A 21,564-nucleotide genomic window follows, 5' to 3' on the forward strand; every position below is an offset into this window, starting at 1 on the left:
TATTATACACTTTGATCTTTTTAAACTTTTAATCTACAAAGTAACAGCTACAGCTGCTAAATAATTGTAGTGGGATAAAAAAACACTATATTTGCCCCTTAAATGTAGTAGAAAATAAGTATAAAGTAAAGTAGCATATAATGGAAAAACTCAAGTAAAGTACAACACCTCAGGATTGTACTTAAGAAAAGTAGTTGAGTAAATGTACTTAACTACTTTCCACCATTTGATTTAATACAATCCTTACTCCTTTTGTTGAAATTGTTTGTATACAGTGTGACAGAAGACCTCTAGTGCCTGGCCCGTTACTGATTGGACAAGAGCATTACACGACATCAAGACAACAGCCGAGATCAAACACGCCATTGGTGGAACTATATAAAGTGGGCGGGGCTAATCAAGTGACATCCAGCATACAGAAAACTTTGAGCTGCCTGCTAACTTTGCTCCATCGTCTGTTCGGCAATGTTACCAGCTTAACGCAGCACGCCGGAAATGCTCGAAAGGTAACTAAGTCTAGTGATGTCTGTCCACTGATGATTTCATGATGCTTAGCTGTGAGGTTGACTTTGGTTGTTTATAACCACTGGCAAGACGGGTTACCTCAGCCAGCTGCTAGCTAGTGTTGTTTAGCTAACGTCAAGCTACAGCTAGGATGGAAACAATAGCTGAGACTGCAATCACTCCAAATCAACAACAGCCGTTAATTCAATTGTCCCAGGCTAACCGTACTAGCCCGTCATGTAGCTTCCTGATAATGTCATGAAGTCATTTAAATGAAGATACGAAGCCAAATGATGAGCGTGCACTGGCGGGGAACATACTGCTGTTTCTTACATCCGTGTTCCGCTTTAGTGTCACACTTTCCCCTTTTTCCCTCTTGAACAATTTGTGATCTTTCCATGAAAGATAACCTCCTCACACCGTGATTGTATGTGCGATCACACCCAAATGTCACCCTATATTTGTTTGGTTTATTTTATCAATGCTTCTTCCCTATTTCATTAACTTAGTTGCTTTTATTTTCTCTACTATTGTTATTGTTCTGCACCAAACATCAAGGCAAATCCCTTGTATGTGAAAACCTAACGTTACTTTGCTTTAAACCTGTTTCTGACTACAGGATGACCTACCAACAAGAGGATGATGGAGAATTCTGCAGATTGGCGAGGGCGAGTGCAGTAAGCACCACAATTTATTTTAAACTGGCATAACCTTTGAGCAATAATCACCGTTTTGGGGGATTTAAAAAAATGTGCTAATCTTGTGTTTTAGCTGCTAGTGAACAGCAAAAATGAACTCAGTGCACGACTGCAACAGTTTGTGGAGGAGAGGATGCAGACCACCATGGTATGAAATAACCATTCACTGTGACAGCATAAGCGTTAAACAAGCAAGTAGAGCACACAGTGCTGCCAGATTGGGATGCTTTTTATTTAATTTGGCACTTGATAATAGTTTTGGGTGGGTTGTGATCATCTGGATTGTTTTTTTGTAATGTTTCCACCAACTTTTAAATATTCCAAATTATTCAGTCAAATCTGGCAACACTTCCTGCATAAAGCATGTGTGTATTTATCATGACATAGTGTTTGTTTTCAGTATACAATACAAACATACTTTTTAATAGTATACTGTTAGTTCCAGCTTAATACTATACTGATTTGTTCTAACAAACCATGACAATGGAAGGTTATTGTCAGTGTTGTTTCACCACTATCTACTATTTCTTCCATCAGTTAGCAGCTCCTCCTGTTTCTTTTTTGGAATTCCATTGTGGGACAAAAGTTTGCATAAATAGTACACTCAATTAGTCTGTTTTGGTATACATGCTATACTTTATTTAGTCTCTTTTCCAGTGTGAATGCACTACAGATTCAAAACCTGCTTTGTACATTGACAGCTACTGTTACTAAACCAGCAGATGGAACATCTTATTCTGTGGGACACTACAATACCGTCTCATGTGTCTGTACTGTTGTTTCAATCCTCTTATCTGTCTTCTAGCTCACAGGTGTGCTGATTGGAGCTGTAGTCGCCGTCTCCCTGATTGGGATTGTGGTGCTTTTCCTCTACAGGAGATTGAAGCTTGCTCGTGAGTCATCCAACCGCCTCCTGAACTTCATACTTCTTCTAATGCAATCATCCATATTTAGAAATGTTTGTCTGCTTTTAATGATAAAGCTCATCAGAAAAGTCCACATTTTCTTGACAGTTTTCTACAGAATGTGGTCTTAACATGGATTTATCTGTGTTTTTGATTTTAAGGTGGAAAACAGCCTGGTGTACCTCAGTATCGCTTCCGAAAACGAGAAAAACTGCTCTTCTATGGAAGAAAGATGATGCGAAAGGTTTTCTCTATTTCCATTTGTCTCTCGGACACTAATATTTATGTGGGGTAGCCTCATCTCAGTGTTATAAATCATGTAAATAGGTATTCACGGCATAAATAATTCTGTGTGAATTTCTTATTTCTACATTTCCCCACATGGAACTAAATGTTCTCCTTTGAGTGTTCCTATCTTGTTGCATGAAACTTACTCCACTGGCAATATAATTGCTAAAGCTCCAGTATCTTATCATTTATAATGCACTCTGATCCAATGAAACAGAAAATTCCATATGCATTTAGCTTAGTAATTAATCCAGGTCCTCAATATTGGCTCCCTACATTTGTTCAAGCACTCTAGACTTATTTATTAGGTCTCCACTTGTGTCATATAAATATAAAAACATGTTTCTGTGTTTGTCTTTCTAAGGTCCAGACGCTGTCATCGACTCCTCCTCCCAACTCTCCCTCAGTAACGAAGCAACCGCAGCGCGTACGCAAAAGAACCAAAGTTCTCAGCATAGCTCGCAAGTATGCTCCATTTATATATTTTAAATTTTGTGTGTGTGTGAAACCTTGAAACATGTTTTAGCCTTGTTTAGTCAACTCATTAATGGAATTCCAGGGTTCCGACGCGTCCTGGAAATCCTGAAAAACACCTGACCAATTTTCCACTCATTGAAAACACATGGAAAATGAGAGAAAAAGTAACTCTAGTCCTGGAAAATTATTTAGATATCCTCCTATTTTCCTTTAGCTGAGAATGAACTCAGAGCTTCCCGAAACGGATAACATTTCCATCTGAAAGAGCTGAGCTATGTTCAGGATCACAAGAACGTTCAGACGGTAGTTTATGAACGAGAGTATTTTTTGTTATGTTTGGTAAACGCTGTGAGCACACCTCGAGTCACTGCACACGGTAATACGTGCAGGTTGGATGATATTCCATAACATTGTTTTCTTCCCAACGTGTTTTGAACTGTTGAATCATGTTACATTTGTTAACATGTTTGGGTCAGTTGCTAATGTGGACATATCTTCTAGCTTGTTTTACTGGTGAAGGTTTAAGGCTTGTGATTCAACTCTAGCTAGGAGCAAGTGTTTCAAATGTGGGCGTTGTTGTGAGACTTGGATAATGATGAATTGGAAGCTGTGGGTCAAAACAATAACTGGGGGTATAACTGTATGCGAGTAAACCACCGGCTAAATGCTGGCTATTTTACTTTGCTAGCATTGCCATTTCATACCAGCTTGATCAGGTTAAGTATTTTTGTTGTTGTACCTGTCATCAGAATCCTGAGGATCCGTAAAGATCCTCCCACCCTGCAGCCTAAGGAACCTCCTCCCTCTCTGCTGGAGGCCGACCTAACAGAGTTCGATGTGCAGAGCTCAAACATGCCCTCCGAGGTCCTCTATATGCTGAAGAATGTCAGGTTGAAGAACATACAACTTTTCCTACAGATTTTCAGCCTCTCCCATTCTCCCGTCAGTTTTCATAATGTGTGTGTGTGTGTGTTCTGCAACTTGTAGAGTCTTGGGCCATTTCGATAAGCCCGTTTTCCTCGAGCTGTGTCGCCACATGGTGTTTATCGAACTGCAGGAGGGTGAAAGTCTTTTCAGGCCAGGAGACGATGACGACAGCATTTTCGTGGTTCAGGATGGACGGCTCGAGCTCTACATCCACGAGAACGTATGTGGATATCATGTTACGTTTTCGGCAGTGTTCTTTCCAGAAAAACTTAATTTTGTTTTGTAGTGTTTTTTTTTTTTTTGTACCCTTGCAAATCTATCATATGAACAACAGATGTTTATTCCATTTTTAATATACAAAAGTTTTATCTGCACAGCTCTTGAATCCCGTGCTGTTTTTCTTTTTTTTTTATACATAATGCTAAAACGGGGACAGGTCATCCACCATGGTGCCTCTGATCATTAACACATGTGACATGTTGTCTTAATGAAGTATAAAGCAAGGGTGCACTTTACACTTTAGTTATGACTCTTTCAATTTCCTCCCCACCCTCACGATACCCATGAGACGATATGAACACCAGAGGGCAGTAATGCAACATTTACCTAGATGCAGTTAAGAAGTACAAGTATAGCCCGCCACACCTTTTTGTTTGTATTTAAATGTCTTTTTCTGCTGCTACTTGCTTCTGTCAATATGTACAAGTCAGGCGGGGCACCCCCTTCCATAGTTTAATCTCACCCCACTGTGGGTCGTTTTTATTGGTCCTCCTTCCAATCTCACTGGAATCCTGCAGATTTGTTTGAAAGGGGCAATATAAATGTGGCTTCCCAGTAAAGTTTGTCATTGTGAGTCACTGCTTGTATGTTTTATTTTTTTCTAGGATGGTACTGAACCAGTGGTGAAGGACGTGCTCCCAGGAGACAGCGTCCACAGCTTGCTCAGTATTCTGGACATCATCACTGTGAGCTCCTTCAGACTAACGTCTCTGCTTCTGTCTTCTTTCACCCTCTGATTTATTTGTGTCTCGGTTCTCTGTCGCCTCTTCACTGTTCATATTTCCCACTCATCCTTATCTCGTTTACAGGAAATTCTTTGTGTACTTCCTGTTCAACTGAATTAGTTTAATCCACTACACCTTATATTCCTGTGTCAAGTACTTTATTTAGGTATTTTCTCTAGTGGCATGTTCTGTTTTGTTTCTGTTTCCTATGTTGTCGTCCTCCGTTTTGTTCCTCCATTCAGATGAAACATCTTTACTCAAACTTTCATCTTTTCATGGTTTTTATGATGGTCGTTCTAATTTGGTGGCTATCAACACTGCAATCAAATATGTATATGAGGCTCTAGTGACTGCCCCCCTTTGTCTTTTCTTACTGTTGTGTGCTGCCTTTTCCAGGGTTATCCAGCTGTATACAAGACTGTATGTGCACGGGCTGCAACTCGCGCAACCATCTTGCGGTTACCTGCATCAGCCTTTAAGTCTGTGTTTAAGAAATATCCAGAGACTCTTGTTCGCGTCATTCAGGTAACTGATTGTTTAACAATAAATATTCAGTGTGTGGTGTTTGTTTTTCCTGTGATACAATAAAACATGATACAATTTTGAATGTAATTACAATCTGATGTGTTCTATGTTCTGCTCTGTTTACCTCTGTGTTTGATTTTGTGTGTGTTTTACAGATAATCATGGTGCGCCTCCAAAGAGTCACCTTCTTGGCGTTGCATGACTATCTGGGCCTAACAACTGAGCTCTTCAATCCGGTAGGAGGGAAATTAATTAGTACACACAGAGAGGCTCACATTGAATTCCTAAACACCAATGTGTATGAATTTGTACTTGAACAAGCACTGGCGGGCACATACACACACTGTGACGCATGCAAGTTAATTTCACACAACATTAAGCATAGTATCAAAACGTGGGCCTTCATAAAGCCCAGTGAAAATGAGAACCAATGATTTCAACCCCTCCACAGAAAACAGGGAGGCAAGTAACATATAAACCTGGCTTGCCTCAGACTTTATGATGATGAAACCAAAATACTACTTAAATCATTTTTGGCAATCCCTGAAGTTTTTAAAAAGGGTTTAATGTATTTTTTTTATGTATCATTATAATGTGGTGTTTTCCCTTTCATGGTTATTGAAGATGTTACTGTAGTCCTGACTAACTGAAATGTGGACTGTTGTTCGTTGTTTTGTTGACAGGAGAGTCGGGCGGTGCCCTTGTCCAACGTAAACGGTGTGATGGGAGATGCGACGTCTGTGAAGACGACTCGTCGGTTGTACTTCCAGGACGAGTTGCCCACTGGGGCCACGGAGAGCTCCACAGAGACAGGTCACACAAACCATTCGAAACGTACACTCAACACACATTTGAAAAAGGTGCTTTATGTTGTATTGAGACTGATCCTGTGCTGGCACTGTACAATAAGCAGATGGTGTAAAGGACAGTCCTTCAAACAGCTACAGGAAGCTGCGAGCCACCTCGATGCCCACCGACTGCACAGGTGGGTCATTAACTTGGACATAAGCGGTCACCAAATGGCATACGTCTGCACTCATTTCCTGCAGTCTGAAAGGAAGGACACGCACACAGATGCCAACATACCTAAAATCATAACCGTCCTCCTCTGTCCTGAGTTGCAGGTAATGACCTGAACATGGCTTGTGAACGAGCTCGAGTCACCATAGATGAGGCTCCACCCAGTCCCGTCGCTCCCAAAGTAAGACTCTCCCGCCATGTCTCCTCTTTACATTGAATCACAGTTTGACTGTGGATTTTAAAACCATATCCCAGCAGCCACTGCATCTCATGCTGCTGCTGTCTTGTTCATCACTCTTATGTCTGTCTTTGTAGTCCAGTCTGAAGAAGACAGTGACAATGCAGCCCACACCCTCTGAAGTGTTTCACTACACAGACAGTGGGGGGCTCTCTGACGCCATCAACCTCAGTAAGAGTTGCACAATCCTCCAGGCTGCTAAGAAGGACCTGCTGGGAATCATCCAGCTGCAGGTGAGAGGTTGACCACAGAGAATGAACTGGGATATATATTTGAAGGGTTACATATTTTGTCAGAGTACAGCTGCTACTAATGTTGCATGCATATTGTCCAATCTGATATTTTTGGGTCAAACTTTGTTTTCTGTTGCAGGACCCCAGTCTACTTGATGGCAGGGTGACCCTCCATCAAGTCAAAGCTGGTTCTGTGGTGGCTCGTCAGGGAGACCAGGTCAGAAGAACAACAACTTAAAAAGCAGTTATATCTTTCTTTCTGACACCTAAGATTCATTTAATTTAAGGGTTTTTCCATTTTTACCCTCGTCTCTGTTTTACCAATGGGGGGTGTAGATGCATTTTCAGATCCTTGTTTCTTTCAATGTGTGAAACTGTGATCTGAGCCACACAAATGAATTAAACATGTTTTTAATCTTTTCTCTTTAGTCTGGTCCATTCAGCTGCACACGTCCTTCTGATGAACAGACTGTCAGATTTGTGCTCTTCTCTCCTCGTGGTGCTTTAGGAGGTGAGCATCCAGTTCGTCGTCTCTGGCCTCCTCCATGTCTACCAGCGGATGATTGACCGCGAAGAAGAGACGCGTCTGTTTGTGACGCACCCCGGAGAGCTTGTCGGTCACCTTGCTGTCCTGACCGGAGAGCCCCTCATATTCACTGTTCGAGCCCAGCGAGACTGCAGCTTCCTCTCCATTTCAAAAACCCACTTCTATGAGTGAGTCACACGGCCACATCTGCACACACCCATCCACACTGAAATGTGTTCTCAACATATGTAGTCTTGCAGAGAGCAGTAACTATAGATAGTGAAGTTTGAGTGTATAACATTGTATGAATAGTGAAACTATAATTTTTATTCTGATAATCGGACTATATCTAAAACCTAAACATTTAGATAAACTGGAGTGTGGTTGGGCAAAATGTGTTTGTTTTCTACTTCAGCTTTCTTGTTAATTTTAATAAAAAGCTAGTTCAATGAATTTATCTGGAATAAAATGCATTCAAATATGTGATATGAAGGTAATGTCACATTTCTATTAATATTTTAAAGGTAAGATAAGACATCAAAGATTCTGATTCCAGACTTTTGACCAAAAATATGTGTTTAAGCTTTGTAGTGCAGTGTAGACTTAAAAAGAAACTTACTTACACCCAAGTAAAATGTTTACAAAAGCAATGACTATGGTCTGTTTTTGTTTACTCCTCAGGATAATGCGCGTGGAGCCAAATGTTGTGCTGAACGTTGCTCACGCGGTTGTGAGAAGGATGTCACCCTTTGTCCGACAGATAGACTTTGCTCTCGACTGGATGGCTGTGGAAGCTGGCCGGGCGGTCTACAGGTACTCCGCTCTTAACCTTGTACCTCTTGGACAAATGGACATTGATACACGTTCATGTGAGAGATGTCGATACATTTTAGATCAATTCCAAAAGTGACTGTTTTGGTTCGCATGCATGTTTGAATATTTGCATAGAATTTGAAGTTGTGTGTATATTTTTCAGGCAAGGGGAGAAATCGGACAGTACTTTCATAGTGCTGAGTGGTCGACTGCGCTCTGTAATCATGAAGGAAGATGGAAAGAAGGAGCTCATAGGAGAGTACGGACGCGGCGACCTGATTGGATTGGTAAGGACTATGATAGTGAGGGGGGGGAAGAGAGATGGTGGCTAGTACCGTAGTTGTAAAACTAAAAATATCTGTTTTTCACTTTAGTATCTTCATAAATAGTAATGACTACAAACATGCAGATTTTAAATATGCATCAGGAAAACTGTTTGTCATTAACGGTAGTTAATCCTCTCGTAACATATTCACTGTCCGTATGTTCCTCAAAAACACCAGCGTTGGACTAATCTCACTGCCAATAAATATAAACTCAACCAAGTACATCTCATGAATATTTAGGGAGAAAAAGTGACTGAACACTAGCTGCAAGCCAGCTGAAATGGATTTTAAACAAGAAAATACTGAATCTTTATTATCCATACCGTACTGTACGTTATACTTTACATACAGTACTATTCATTTATTCAGCATACATCATGAAATATACAATATGGCTATTCTTAGGGGCTTCAAACACGTTTAAACTAGAGTTTGCAGTAGTTTTCAATAATCTTCTAACACTGTGCATATATCACCAAATCTATCTTAATTTTCATAAAGTGTTTGAGTAAAATAGCTGCAGTGAACACAACTTTATTTATTCATGGTTTATAGGGACAGATGCAGCATACTGTACACAGACACTGTAAACTGCTATCCGATGAGAGTATCTGAGCTCACGCACTGCCTCCTCCAGTCACCTCACATGGCAAACCGTCACCACCTGCACATAAGGATTGTGTAAATTAGGAAATAAAAACTTAAGTAAGTAAATCAACTTGAGTTCACCTATCAAACTCTTCTCTTTTTAAATGGTGTCCAGTGGGGGATAATACTGATTGTCGCAATAATTTTGTCTGATTCCTGTAAACGTATAAATACTGCGGTGATGTGTTGTGCTGCGCGATAGATACTCTTGTGTGTTCAGGGATCCCTTCATCCACAAGCAAAAAAACCATTTAGTGTTGATCCTACACGCTGGTGTGTAAATGAGACCCCAGGACTGTTTGTGTTTTTTCATTTTGATAAACTACGTAAAGCAAAGTCACTTTGTTACACTTGTCCACCCACTTTCCGATTGGCTGGTGTGGCTGCTCTCTGCCACGCTGCTTCTAATAATACCTGGGTTGATGGAGGTTGATGGAGGCTGCGGTTGCTGTTACCTGGAGGAGGGATGCTGTTCGCAGCTCCTGCGACGGTGGGAATGAGGTTGTTCTGAAGATGGCTAACACTCAGACGTATTTAGCACTGCTGTGTTGACGTCAGCTCTGGATGAGATGGAGAGATCTTATTTATAGCTCTTTTTCTTTATTTTTACTCTGAAACTCGTGAAACGAACATCGACTAACATACAAACTTAAAACGGATTTAAAAAAACTTAAGTTACATACACGCAGTGTATTTTGCAAAGTGTTTGTTTTGTAGTACAATATGTCATGAAATGATCAAGGTTCATTTCTACTCACGATGGAGCTTTTTGAGTTCTGACGGAGTAAACCGTGTGATGTGTCTGTGCAGGTGGAGACCCTGACCCATCAGAACAGAGCCACCACAGTGCACGCTGTACGAGACTCTGAGCTGGCCAAGTTACCAGAAGGCGCTCTCAGCTCCATCAAGAGAAAGTTCCCACAGGTAGAGTGTACCTCAATTGTTAAAATATTTTTTTTTTTTTTTGTTTAAGCATTGCTAAATACATGGTGAGGAAAATGCAGCTGACAGTCTGATGATAAAAATGTGCTTTTCAGGTTGTCACCAGGTTGATCCACTTACTGGGACAGAAGATCCTCCAGCAGGTCAATGGTCCTCTGACAGGTTAGTGGAGCTACATGTGCACTTGTGTTACTCTCAACTCACTGACGAAGGGCAGGTTTACTAGTATGTATGTATGTATGTATGTCCCCAGCTCGCAGTTTTACGGGCAGTAAGTGGGATGCAGGGAACCAGGCCTCCAACCTCTCCACTGTGACCGTCCTGCCTGTATCCGAAGACGTGCCTCTCACGGCCTTCACCCTGGAGCTGCAGCATGCACTCATAGCAATAGGTAAGAAATACAGGGAGGGGGGGTCAGTATGTTACCCTCAAAGTGGTGGACCACTTATGGACTGACCAGACTCATTGACTGTAACTGCTGTGATTGTTCACATACAGGTCCCACTCTTCTGCTGACCAGTGATGTAATCAAACAGCGACTGGGAGCTGCAGCACTAGACAGGTATGACTGAAAATTTGAATGTTGAATATTGCGTTCTGTTCAGCACCCCCAAATACTCATCCTACTACTTATTGGCCTATTTCATTATTTTTTTTTAGATGTACTTGACTACCTCATTAAATTCAGTTTAAGTATGCCTTATTGGCACAAAATGGATCTACTGTGTGCTGCCAGCTAGGCAGCAGTACCTGTCATTAATGGACTCCTATCCTCTTCAGTGTCCATGAGTATCGTCTGTCCAGCTGGCTGGGCCAACAAGAAGACCTCCATCGCATCGTTCTTTACCAGACGGACTACACGCTGACCCCGTGGACACAGCGGTGCATTCGTCAGGCTGACTGCATCATTATTGTGGGACTAGGAGAGCAGGACCCTGTCGTTGGGGAGGTGAGGTGTTTGGGGAGGAGAATCGGTGGCAAAAGCAGGAATTTAGTTTTTGTTTGATGGGTGTAGGGTTGCTTAACACTAGGTTGATCATTAGATTGTTGTAAAGAAATAGTGAAAATGGCCGTCACAAGGTTCAAAAGTCCAAGGCGACCTCTTCAGATGGCTTTTTTGTGTCCAATCAATAGTACAAAACTCAAAGATATCATTTTTTCCATTTAATTTACTTTAACATTGGTAAAAACTACAGTTCCCAACTGTTTAGAACAGATCCAATAATAGTTTCTTTTTGACACCTAGACTATTTTCAGTGGCGGATTTTGTGAACTAGTAAGTATTTACTGCAGCAGCACTGTGTGTGTGTGTGTGTGTGTGTGTGTGTGTGTGTGTGTGTGTGTGTGTGTGTGTGTGTGGGAGGGATTGACTGAATAAACTACAATACCCATGTTCAGTGTAAGTGTTTTAGTAACACAGTGGAGGTCTATGACACAGAAGCATCATCAGGCTTGGGGATACACAGACAAGAATTGCTTGTCGGATCAGTTCATTGTTGGTTTTGGTCTTTTCATGCATTTGTTGGCTTTAAAATCAACACTAGACTTATGCTTTAATTACTCTTAAACAGACTAAACTAGATGGGTTTTGTCATCTTGAACTGAAAATATGACGCTGGAGGTGAATTAAAAACATTGACGGGTTAATGATCTGTGTTACAGCAGACTATACATTCTCTCGCGTTTGTCAGGATTTCTCTTTCTGATTTGATATTTGGGTGAGTGCTGATCATTGTGCGCTTGATCTATGCTTATATCCAGGGGTTAAGCAACTTGGTAGTCTCACCGGCTTTCAAAGGATTGTATCTGACCATTGGTCACATTGGCGAAATGAGCAAAGGGTGGATGGATGTTGTGAAAGAGGAAGGAAGTGCCATCCAGCGACAGTAATTAAGGGGTGGAAATTGCCTTCCAAGATTAAAAAAAGGGCACAGAGAAAAGTAAGGAATGTGTCCCTGTTCAACAGGAGATGGTGGGAGAAATGGAAAGAGAAATCAATATTTACTCAGAATGAGTCATAGCTCTGGGTTTTATCTTTCAGGACACACACACACACACGCATCCTCTCACCTTGCGCATACACTAAATCTTTAGCAGTGGGCCTGTTGAATGAGTAAGCGATCTGACCGTCCTCTGAGACTATTTAGCATTTCTTTAAGATGTTAAAAAATGGCCTCAGCTGGGACATTGCACTTAAAAAAATGTGAATTCAATACATAAAAAATAAACCTCTCAAATAGTCTCATTTTGTTCTGCCCTTCCTGCCGTCCACCCAAAATGAAAGCCTAGCTCCTCACATATAGTATGTTTAAAAATAAGAGACTTACTGAAATTGATCCTTAAAACACACCTGACATTTCTCCCCAACATAAATATGAAATTGCAATTGCGTACCTGTACGCGTGCTGATATTGTGCTCACTTAAAGTCACGAGTTTGCAGTTTATTTCTGGGCTAGCATTCAAAATTCTGTTCAAGCGCTACGCAGGAGCCCCTCTGAAGTAAGTGATGTGAATAAAATGTTCTCAAACATCTGCGCTTGCCGTCTTCCCTCTAGCTGGAGCGTATGTTGGAAGGAAGTGCAGTGCGTGCCCAGAAGCAGCTGGTGCTTCTGCACAAAGAAGACGGCCCCCCGCCCAAAGGAACTGTGGACTGGCTCAACATGCGAAGCTGGATCTCCAGACACCTCCACCTGTCTTGTCCCCGAAGGGTCTTCTCTAGGAGGCGCCGGCCCAAACTGGTAGGATGTAGTTGTTTTTCCTCTCATTTCTCATCTGCAGATCAAAACCCATTAGTTTGTCCCATTCTGGCTGCTTTTTTCACCTTAACCTCTGATTTAGTTCTTTCTCATGATCTTTTCCTTCCTATTCAACGTCATCATATTTACTTATCCATTGAGTTATTCTCCATCCTCTCACCAGCTCCCTCCTTCCTCTCTCCTTGCCTGTTTTTCAGTTGGAGCTGTATCAACGTGTGTTTGAGAAGCCAGCCGACCGTCACTCAGACTTCTCACGCTTGGCTCGAGTCCTTACGGGCAATGCTATTGCTCTCATTCTGGGAGGAGGAGGGGCCAGGTAATGGATTTTATAATTGTCAGAGCCTCAGATTGTAATTATAAAGCGTTCTCTCTGCTGGCTCAGTATATCTGTGTCTTTTTGATCAGATTTCTCTGTCTTTCTATGTGTCTCTCTCAACCCTCCTATTCAGGGGCTGTTCCCAGGTGGGGATAATGCGAGCTCTCTGCGAGGCCGGCATCCCAGTGGACCTTATTGGTGGCACGTCTATCGGTGCCCTGATGGGGGCACTGTACGCCGAGGACCGGAGCCACAGCCGCATGAGGATGAGGGCCAAAGACTGGGCGATGGTGAGAGCCAGTGCAGCATTGACACTGCTCTTGTAATAAACCCAAATGTTAAAAGCTGTTGATATTGTGATTGGTTTTATATCAAGTAGGCGGTTCAAATTTGATCCCACTTATCATCATCGAAAGACCAATCCAAGTGTCCTTTCATCCTGGTATTTATTAGACAGGATACTGTCGAGGTGACTGTTTCCCCTGTTGAAATGTCTTGAACATGAACTTTGAGCATCTGCTGACTGCAGAGCTTGGAGAGACGACCTATTTGTAATTACATCTTGAATTAAGCCAAGTAATTGTGACAAATACATGATTTTAGTGGGATTGTTTAGTCGACATATTCTGTTTTGTGGAAAAGAAGCCGAGTTCAACAGCGACTCCTCCTGTTTGTAGATGAATATTGTTCCAGTCATTTCAATTCTCTGCTTGTGTCCTTGTGAAGGTGACTGTTTCTAAAAGCATTTTTTTTTTTAAATGCAGTTTAGACCTCCGTTTTACCTTTTGATAAAATGAACCACACTGTGCCGATTAACCATTAAAAGTAATGGATTGGTGTTGCACACACAGCCCTGAATGGTTTGCACATTTAGCTCATGGACCCAGTGACCATCTATGCCGGCTGATTCGAGACACCTGCTCAGTCTGCAGGCTGAACATGTGGCATCAGTCCCACAGTGTGTCCGGCCCCTCCTCCTCTGGCTCTGTCCTTGGTTCTGAATCATCTCTCGAGACGCAGCTGGCTGCTTCTTAGTATCAAACTAAAATAACCACTGTTGTAATAAAAAAAGTTTGTCCTTAGCAAAGTCAGAACAGGACAGTTGTCTCCGTTGAAATGTTGGCGCCTTTATCGTTTTACGAAGAAAAGCATGATTACTAAGAAGAACCTTCTAATGCACTACAGACACAAAATGAATCACAATCCAGAAGATTTTTTTTAGAGATCAAATTAAACTTTATTTTTCAGGGATTCATTTGTAATGAAGAAAACTTCTTGTTGTGTGGCGACTAGAAGCCATTTTACCTTTTTTGTTTTCTCCTTCTTTCCTGCAGGAAATGACGTCCATGTTTAAGAAGGTTCTTGATTTGACGTACCCGATCACCTCCATGTTCTCCGGTGCTGCCTTCAACTCCGGCATTAGCAATGTCTTCAAGAGCAAACAGATTGAGGTGAGTTCCCAAAAGAACTACAGAAGAAGACACAGAGATGACAGTGAATCAGTGTCGGCTGATTTAAGATGGAGATGGTGCAGGATGAGCAAATGCATCATGTGAACTTATTCAATTTATCTGTTTGGATATGCAGGACCTTCGGATCCCGTATTTCAATATTACGACTGACATCACTTCCTCTGCCATGAGAGTACACACTGATGGTAAGTACAGTGTTTCTTTAAAGTGCCAAATGACAAAACTGAGTATTGTCTGGTCACGGTAGTCGCTACACTCCGTTTTATCTGCCTGTGAGATTTCTGCCCTCGTTGGTGAACTGACCCTTTAATTAGTGTCAGTTCAGGTTGGTTGCTTTCAATTAAAGCACTACACGGTGCTAAATAGGCATACAACTTGAAAGAGTTGCCCTTTCTTGCTGTTTGAGGTTCTCTGTGGCGGTATGTTCGTGCCAGCATGTCTCTGTCTGGGTATCTGCCTCCTCTCTGCGACCCCAAAGATGGACACCTGCTGATGGACGGAGGCTACATCAACAACCTGCCCGGTGTGTTACGCTCAGTCTTTTTCAGTTTCACTTCATACCTCCCTTGGCATTGTTCCTCTCACAGCCTTGACCATGTCGTTGCTATTTTAACACTCGTGTAGGATTGATTTCTGTCTCTCTTTCTCCTGTCCCGCCATTGTTTCCGTTTCCTCCTTCTCCCAGCTGACGTGGCACGCTCCATGGGGGCCAAAGTGGTGATAGCTATTGACGTGGGCAGCCGGGATGAAACCAACCTCACTAACTACGGCGACTCGCTCTCAGGCTGGTGGCTGCTATGGAAACGCTTCAACCCCCTCGCCGAGAAAGTAAAGGTAATGGATTGATTAAAAATAAAGATGCAGACGACCGACTGCGCAAGGTTAAGTTTGTGTCCTATGAATAATGAGGATGTTTTTGTTGGTGGTTTCTAGTGGTGCAAATGTTCATTTCTACACTTGTGGTCTTAGGTGTTGGGCATGGCTGAGATCCAGACTCGTCTGGCCTACGTGTGTTGCGTTCGGCAGCTGGAGTCTGTGAAGAGCAGCGACTACTGCGAGTACATCAGACCGCCGATCGACCGATACCGAACACTGGAGTTCGGCAAGTTTGATGAGATTGCTGTAAGTTTGAGTCGTAAAAAGGTATTCCGGTGTACTTTTCTCACAATTTTGCAGGATGAAAAAGTAATGTGAGCGTTTGGTGTAATGTAGGAGGTGGGATACCAGCACGGAAAGACTGTGTTTGACGTGTGGATTCGCAGTGGAGTGGTGGACAAAATGTTGAAAGACCGACACCAGGAGGAGTTCCACAACACCCGAAGCAAGAACAATGTAAGGATGGAGGGAGGGAAAAACATGACGGAATGCTGTAGAACATATGATGAGAGAGCCGTTGGGCTCAGTGCAATGCAGAGCAGCTACAGAATGTAACTCACAGGAGACATTTCTCACTAAAATATCTTGAATTCATGGTTTAATCAAAGCTATTTAAAAACATGTAACAACCAGGTTGGAATGAAATAGTTTGTCTCGAATGCAATCAAACTGATTGGGTCATGAACACATTATCTCAGTAACTGTTCTGCAGTTATCTGTGAAAATATAAAGCAAGCATTCACATCCTATCTGTATTCTCATTTGCAGTCCATCTATGTGTATAATCATCACCACGGGTATACTATATTTTCTGTCGTGTTTTTCTCATTCCTACAATATATTGCCATTTTCAGCTGTGTTCTGTCGTCAACGGGCTCATGTTAGGCCTCGTGCTACGCTGCTGTTAAAGTAATAACATTAAAACTGCAGGGGGAACAGATTTCCTGTACAACAGATTTGTCCCACAGCAATGGCAAAGCAAGACAAAGGACCAACTTAACTAGGACTGATGAGATATTTACCCCCAACCTGAACAACATAAGGAGGATAAAGACCAAAAAAAAAGCTGGGTTGATGTTGAGATGTTTTGGCAATAGTCCGGTTCATTTGTTAGTTTCTTGCTTGAGGTTTAATTGTGAAGTTAGGGATGGAGCTAAAGTCATGGATGCAGCTTTGAAACTCTTGCTGAAAACTGACTTGTATAAATAAGACGACTTGCAAAAATGTAATCATTACATTTGCCATTTCTGTTATCTTTTACCAACAGATTGAACGAGACCCAGTGCATGACTGACTGTTTGTTGGCTCAGTCTATTTTAGTATGACTTTAATGTATATAAATGCGTTTGTCTTTCAGGTGGTGTCATGTCCCAATGCTTCCTTTACTGACCTGGCAGAAATTGTGTCCCGCATCGAGCCCGTGAAACCTGCTCTGGTGGATGGTAAAACTACTCTCACACTCAGCCACACACACACCCATGATAATACTTTTTTAAATGTGTGCACACAGTGTCTGGGATAACGCTTGTTGTTACCGTTTCCCCTGCACGTCTGCCTTTCCTGTGCTCCCTCCTTTTTGTTTTTAGATTCATTGATTCTTATTAAACAGAGTCTTGTAGCTTGTAAAGGCATGACAAGCTTGCAGCGAACGGGTCTACTGCACTCTGATCCTATAAGCAGCACCAAACGCCCTCCTCCCGCTACATCTACCTGAGATTCTGAATATTAACAAAGGCTGGATCCAGGACAGCAGGGCTTCGTCTGAACCAATATCGCTAAATTCAGATGATAAATAAAATGTTTAAGTTGGCAGAAGCATGGTGACAAACAGAGAATGGAGCAACGTCACAGCGGAGGCATTATAAAGGGCTTATGTGTGTCGTGTGTACTTCCCGCCAGTGTGTACATACACACTTTTTTCCGACATAATTTAGTATGACAAAGTCATAGTATACCTTTTTATGACACTGTACCATGATGTTTTGGTTTTTTTCCCGACGCTGCCCTGTTTGACTTCCAACTCTATTTCAAATGCTTGCTTTTCTGAACTATTCACCTGCGCACCCTCCGCCATTGTCGCCTCTTCTGCACACCACGTATTCCAACTTATTTACCCACAATGTGCGCTTTGCTTCCCGTTTTCCGCTCCTTCCCTTCATCAGAGGAGTCGGACTACCACACCGACTATGAAGAGGAGGCGCTGGAGAGCGCTCTGTCTGACATGGAGGCATACAATCGCTACGGAGAGCACACTGAAGGGGAGGAGACTGCTGACACGGTGTGAACCACTGCTTTTAAGGGTCGACACTATGGGGTTTCTCTTGTTAACTCCAGCGCTTTACAGCTATTGCGTTTTAGTCACGTCTAATTCATTTTAGCATATACTTTTCTTTCTTTTTTTTTCTACAAGACTCATTTTTACTATGATTTTGATACAAAAACCTTTTGTTAAATCTAGACTTTGGGAAAGTCAAAAATGTTCTGTTGGTCATTGTAAAGGAGAATAAAGGTTCTTCTGTTGCCAGGCCAATTCGTGCTTCAAAATGTGATCAATAATAATATAAAACATATCCTGTAATAAATTGGAAGGCCACTTAATATAAAGACTGAGTTGAAACTCAGAAGATTAGGCCTAGACTCAGTTAAGCCTTGAATAACGTTTTTTTAAATCGGACAAAAAAAAGAAATGATTGAGTATTCCAGTCCAGACGAGATGCATCTCTGCTAAACGGACAACACAGCTGTAGTCAGTGGTGGAGTAGACCTAATGATAAGGCATTATAATTGGTTAGACCAAACTGGAGGTGTCTGGCCCGTGCCAGTAAAGAAGGGTCTAGAGAGCTGCCTTTAACTGGACAGTTTAGAGTGTTACCTCTACAATCAGGGAAGATTAACAGATTCAAATTTGAGATGGTCAAAGGTTCAAGTTAGGTTAATTATTTCTACTCTCCACAAAGAATATGTAACAAATTTCAAGCAATGAGGCCGATGATACTTTATTTAAAAAAGCAAAGGTAACCAAATGCCGTTACCAATATTAAGCTGATGCATTGGACAAGGCCCATGTATCAGAGTAGCCATGTTGTATAATAGTGACCCAGTCAGTGGAATCTATTATGGATTTCTAATCACTCGTTCTTGAGAATTTGATGAAATGTGTAAAATATTAATGAAATGAAATTCAAGCTCTTCATATCTTCACTGATGCATGACTTTACTTCTGATTCTCAGGACGAAGAGCTGCTGGAAGGGAGACGTCGTCACCGCATTACCTCACTCTCCAGCAGCCATCCCCAGACTCCCACCGTCTCTGACAGTCCATCAAACCAGGAAGTCCTCCCCAAACAGTCCATTAAGTGAAGACCAGTCTCATGAACTTTGCCCAATCAGGTCATCGCAATTTAATCTTCCTGCCCCCCACCTCAAAAACGATCTACCTGACTAGATGCCACTAGAGGAAAGTAAGACAAACGCGCTCGGTGGCCACTTCAACAGGTACACCTGTACAGTCTAACCCCGTCCAATGCAGCAGCTCTGCCATACAGTCTCTTTACAAAGCTCCGGTTCTTTTGGTGACATTGTTGGAAATGTGTGAATTAAATTGTGTTTATAAAGAAAACAAATATTGTCATTATAAAAGTCCACTTTATGAAAGAACAGTTGTATTGGATTTCATTAGATTGTACCTAATGAAGTGGCATGCAAGTATTACATTATGTTACAATAGACTTGAAAAAAATCAAGCTATCCTTTATTGTTTTGTCCAAGCAGTCTGTTGTGATCGAACGAGACTAATTTAAAAACAAGCAGCCTCAGTGTGGCCATGGCTGCCAGCACAGCTTTGTCACGCCCAGTGTGCCGGGACATGGAGGGAAGTTATGATTGCAATCCACTTCAAAGCACTGGTTACCTGCTCAGCTGGCAAGCGAGACCCCCCCCCCCCCTCCCCTCCCCCTGAAGCGTCACTACAGTTTATGTACAGGGGCTTTTTTTGCAGCAGCAGCAGCAGCAGGACAGTTCGTCACAGGAACATGTCGTAACACGCGTTATTTGGCTTGTACATGTTTATTTTATTTTTCTGTGATTTGCATTGTATGAAACTGCCATTAAGATCATCAGATGCATATTTAATATATTCAAAAAAAGTGAAAAACGACTTATTTTCATATTTAAGCCAAGAATGTATACAAACGAAGCCCTAGATGATTTTAAGCACAAGCCACACCAGCTGGACAATCACTCCGACAATGCAACGCAATGCAAAAATACACGAACAAATCGTTCTATAGCCTCGTTGAACATGCCTCTCTGTATGTCACTTTACCGATTTTATAGAGTTCACCTTAGTCACAACTAGGGCTGCAACTAAGGATTACTTTCATTATTGATTAGTGTGATCGTGAAAAATGTATCAAAATGTCTTAGAGTCCAAGGTGATCTCTTTAAATTGTTTTTGTCTAACCAACTGCACAAAATACCCAAAGATATTTAGTTTACTCAAAGTAATTCCAGGCAACAAAGCCTCACATCTGAGAAACTGGAAACAAATGGCTTATTAATGAATTAATTGGTAATCGGTTAGTATTTTTCTGTTTTATTAATTGTTTCAGCCCTAATTCCTTAATTACCAGAGCCCTAGTAAGACTGCATAACAAACATGTTTGAGGATTCCATTATATTGTTTCTGAAAGAATTATGATCAAATTACACTTGTTTTTCAATTTCATTGTGTTTCATCATGTTTCTGTGTTGTCTGGCTGACAAATGATGTATTGGGGAATGTACTGCAATTCCTTGTTACTCAACGGCCAACGCGTGTTGAAATACAAATATAGCTGCGACAAGTTGATATCAGCCGGCCGATTTATCCGTCGCGCTCTAATCACAAGGATATCGATGCAAATTTTGGATTTAATTTTCTTCCCGCTTGATCTAGCCCCCTGTGAGCCTCACCATATGAAGCTGTGATCTCAGCTAATACTGGTGCTACAGTCTTACACGTGTAGACGCTAGAGAGACCCTGCGAGACACAATATGGGGATCCCATATGGCGTTGGTTAAATGGAGTCTGGAGACAGAATGTGAGAGCAAAGCAGAGGTTTGCTGACTGATGATGTACGGTAATGGTGTTTGCACTGGTGTTTTGTTGTACTTTTGGGTGGTTTCCAAAAACCAAGCACAATGAATTGATGTCTGGCAGAATGAATGCTTCGCTACTTTATTAAATGCTGATGTAGTGTGTGGAACTGTGCCATAAAGTTAATGTTGCAAAGCCTTAGATGACCCGTACGGGAAAAAACACTCGTGCCCTGAGTGATGAATGTTGACCACTAAGCCTGTACTGTATGACATCTTGTCTATACTTGTTATTTGATAACTTTTTTGATAATTAATTGTTGCTAATAAACTTTGTTTTATTCTGTCTTTCATTTTTCAATTTGCCACCTGGCAAGCTTGTACTTTGCTGTAAAAAAGAAACGAGTAACTATTAATTACTATGTTAAAATGGTAAAAAAAAATTCAATCGCATCAAAATGCCTCGCAGAGCCCTGACAAATAAATGACACGTTTTAGCAGAGATAACGGATCAAATACTGCATCATTTAAAGACAATGTAATCAGGAAGTGGTGCTGCTGGGTGCCTCCTACAAATTCATAGTATGTCATAGGGCAGGAGTAGAGTATGTTAGAAAAAGTCATAGTACGTCAGCAATAGCTATACTTGAAGTTGAAAACAATATCAGCCACGTGCCGTCGTGCATCCATGGATGGATGCAACCAGTCGGATGAGTAACTAGGATTTGCAGAATCAGAGATGCAGACTGGATGAGTGCTAAAGAAAACAGAGATTATCATGAATAAATCAAGAGCTATCACACGGGCAGGCTTTGTTTGACACCCACCAATGGATGACCCCGCACTCTGGACTGAATTGCTGTGACAGGCAGACATTTAGAGAGCCATTTATGGAAAAATGAGGCAGGGAAAGAGTGGCGAAGTGTCTGCCCTCAAACAGACAGATTGATTAATCTTAGGGCATACGTAACGGTCCACAGCCACATACTGTGT

General features: G+C 41.7%; 1 protein-coding gene across 1 annotated transcript; it reads left to right on the plus strand.

Moving 5' to 3' along the window:
* The first annotated feature begins 418 nt into the window (after nucleotides 1-418).
* Nucleotides 419-20,917, plus strand: pnpla7a (patatin-like phospholipase domain containing 7a). Its single transcript, XM_079289070.1, has 36 exons — nucleotides 419-506; nucleotides 1,124-1,181; nucleotides 1,276-1,350; nucleotides 2,008-2,095; nucleotides 2,269-2,351; nucleotides 2,760-2,860; nucleotides 3,622-3,762; nucleotides 3,860-4,019; nucleotides 4,684-4,764; nucleotides 5,200-5,328; nucleotides 5,484-5,564; nucleotides 6,012-6,141; nucleotides 6,242-6,313; nucleotides 6,453-6,529; nucleotides 6,664-6,819; nucleotides 6,959-7,036; nucleotides 7,328-7,533; nucleotides 8,027-8,158; nucleotides 8,322-8,445; nucleotides 9,943-10,056; nucleotides 10,170-10,236; nucleotides 10,328-10,465; nucleotides 10,573-10,636; nucleotides 10,855-11,023; nucleotides 12,631-12,813; nucleotides 13,029-13,147; nucleotides 13,281-13,437; nucleotides 14,482-14,598; nucleotides 14,735-14,804; nucleotides 15,026-15,142; nucleotides 15,305-15,453; nucleotides 15,589-15,741; nucleotides 15,832-15,951; nucleotides 16,853-16,937; nucleotides 17,658-17,773; nucleotides 18,727-20,917. Exons 1-36 carry the CDS (start codon nucleotides 496-498, stop codon nucleotides 18,853-18,855), a joined length of 4,050 nt encoding a protein of 1,349 aa, XP_079145196.1. The 5' UTR covers nucleotides 419-495; the 3' UTR covers nucleotides 18,856-20,917.
* The last annotated feature ends 647 nt before the right edge of the window (nucleotides 20,918-21,564 follow it).

The sequence above is a fragment of the Melanostigma gelatinosum genome, assembly GCF_949748355.1.
Source record: "Melanostigma gelatinosum genome assembly, chromosome: 18".
Lineage (NCBI taxonomy): Eukaryota > Metazoa > Chordata > Actinopteri > Perciformes > Zoarcidae > Melanostigma > Melanostigma gelatinosum.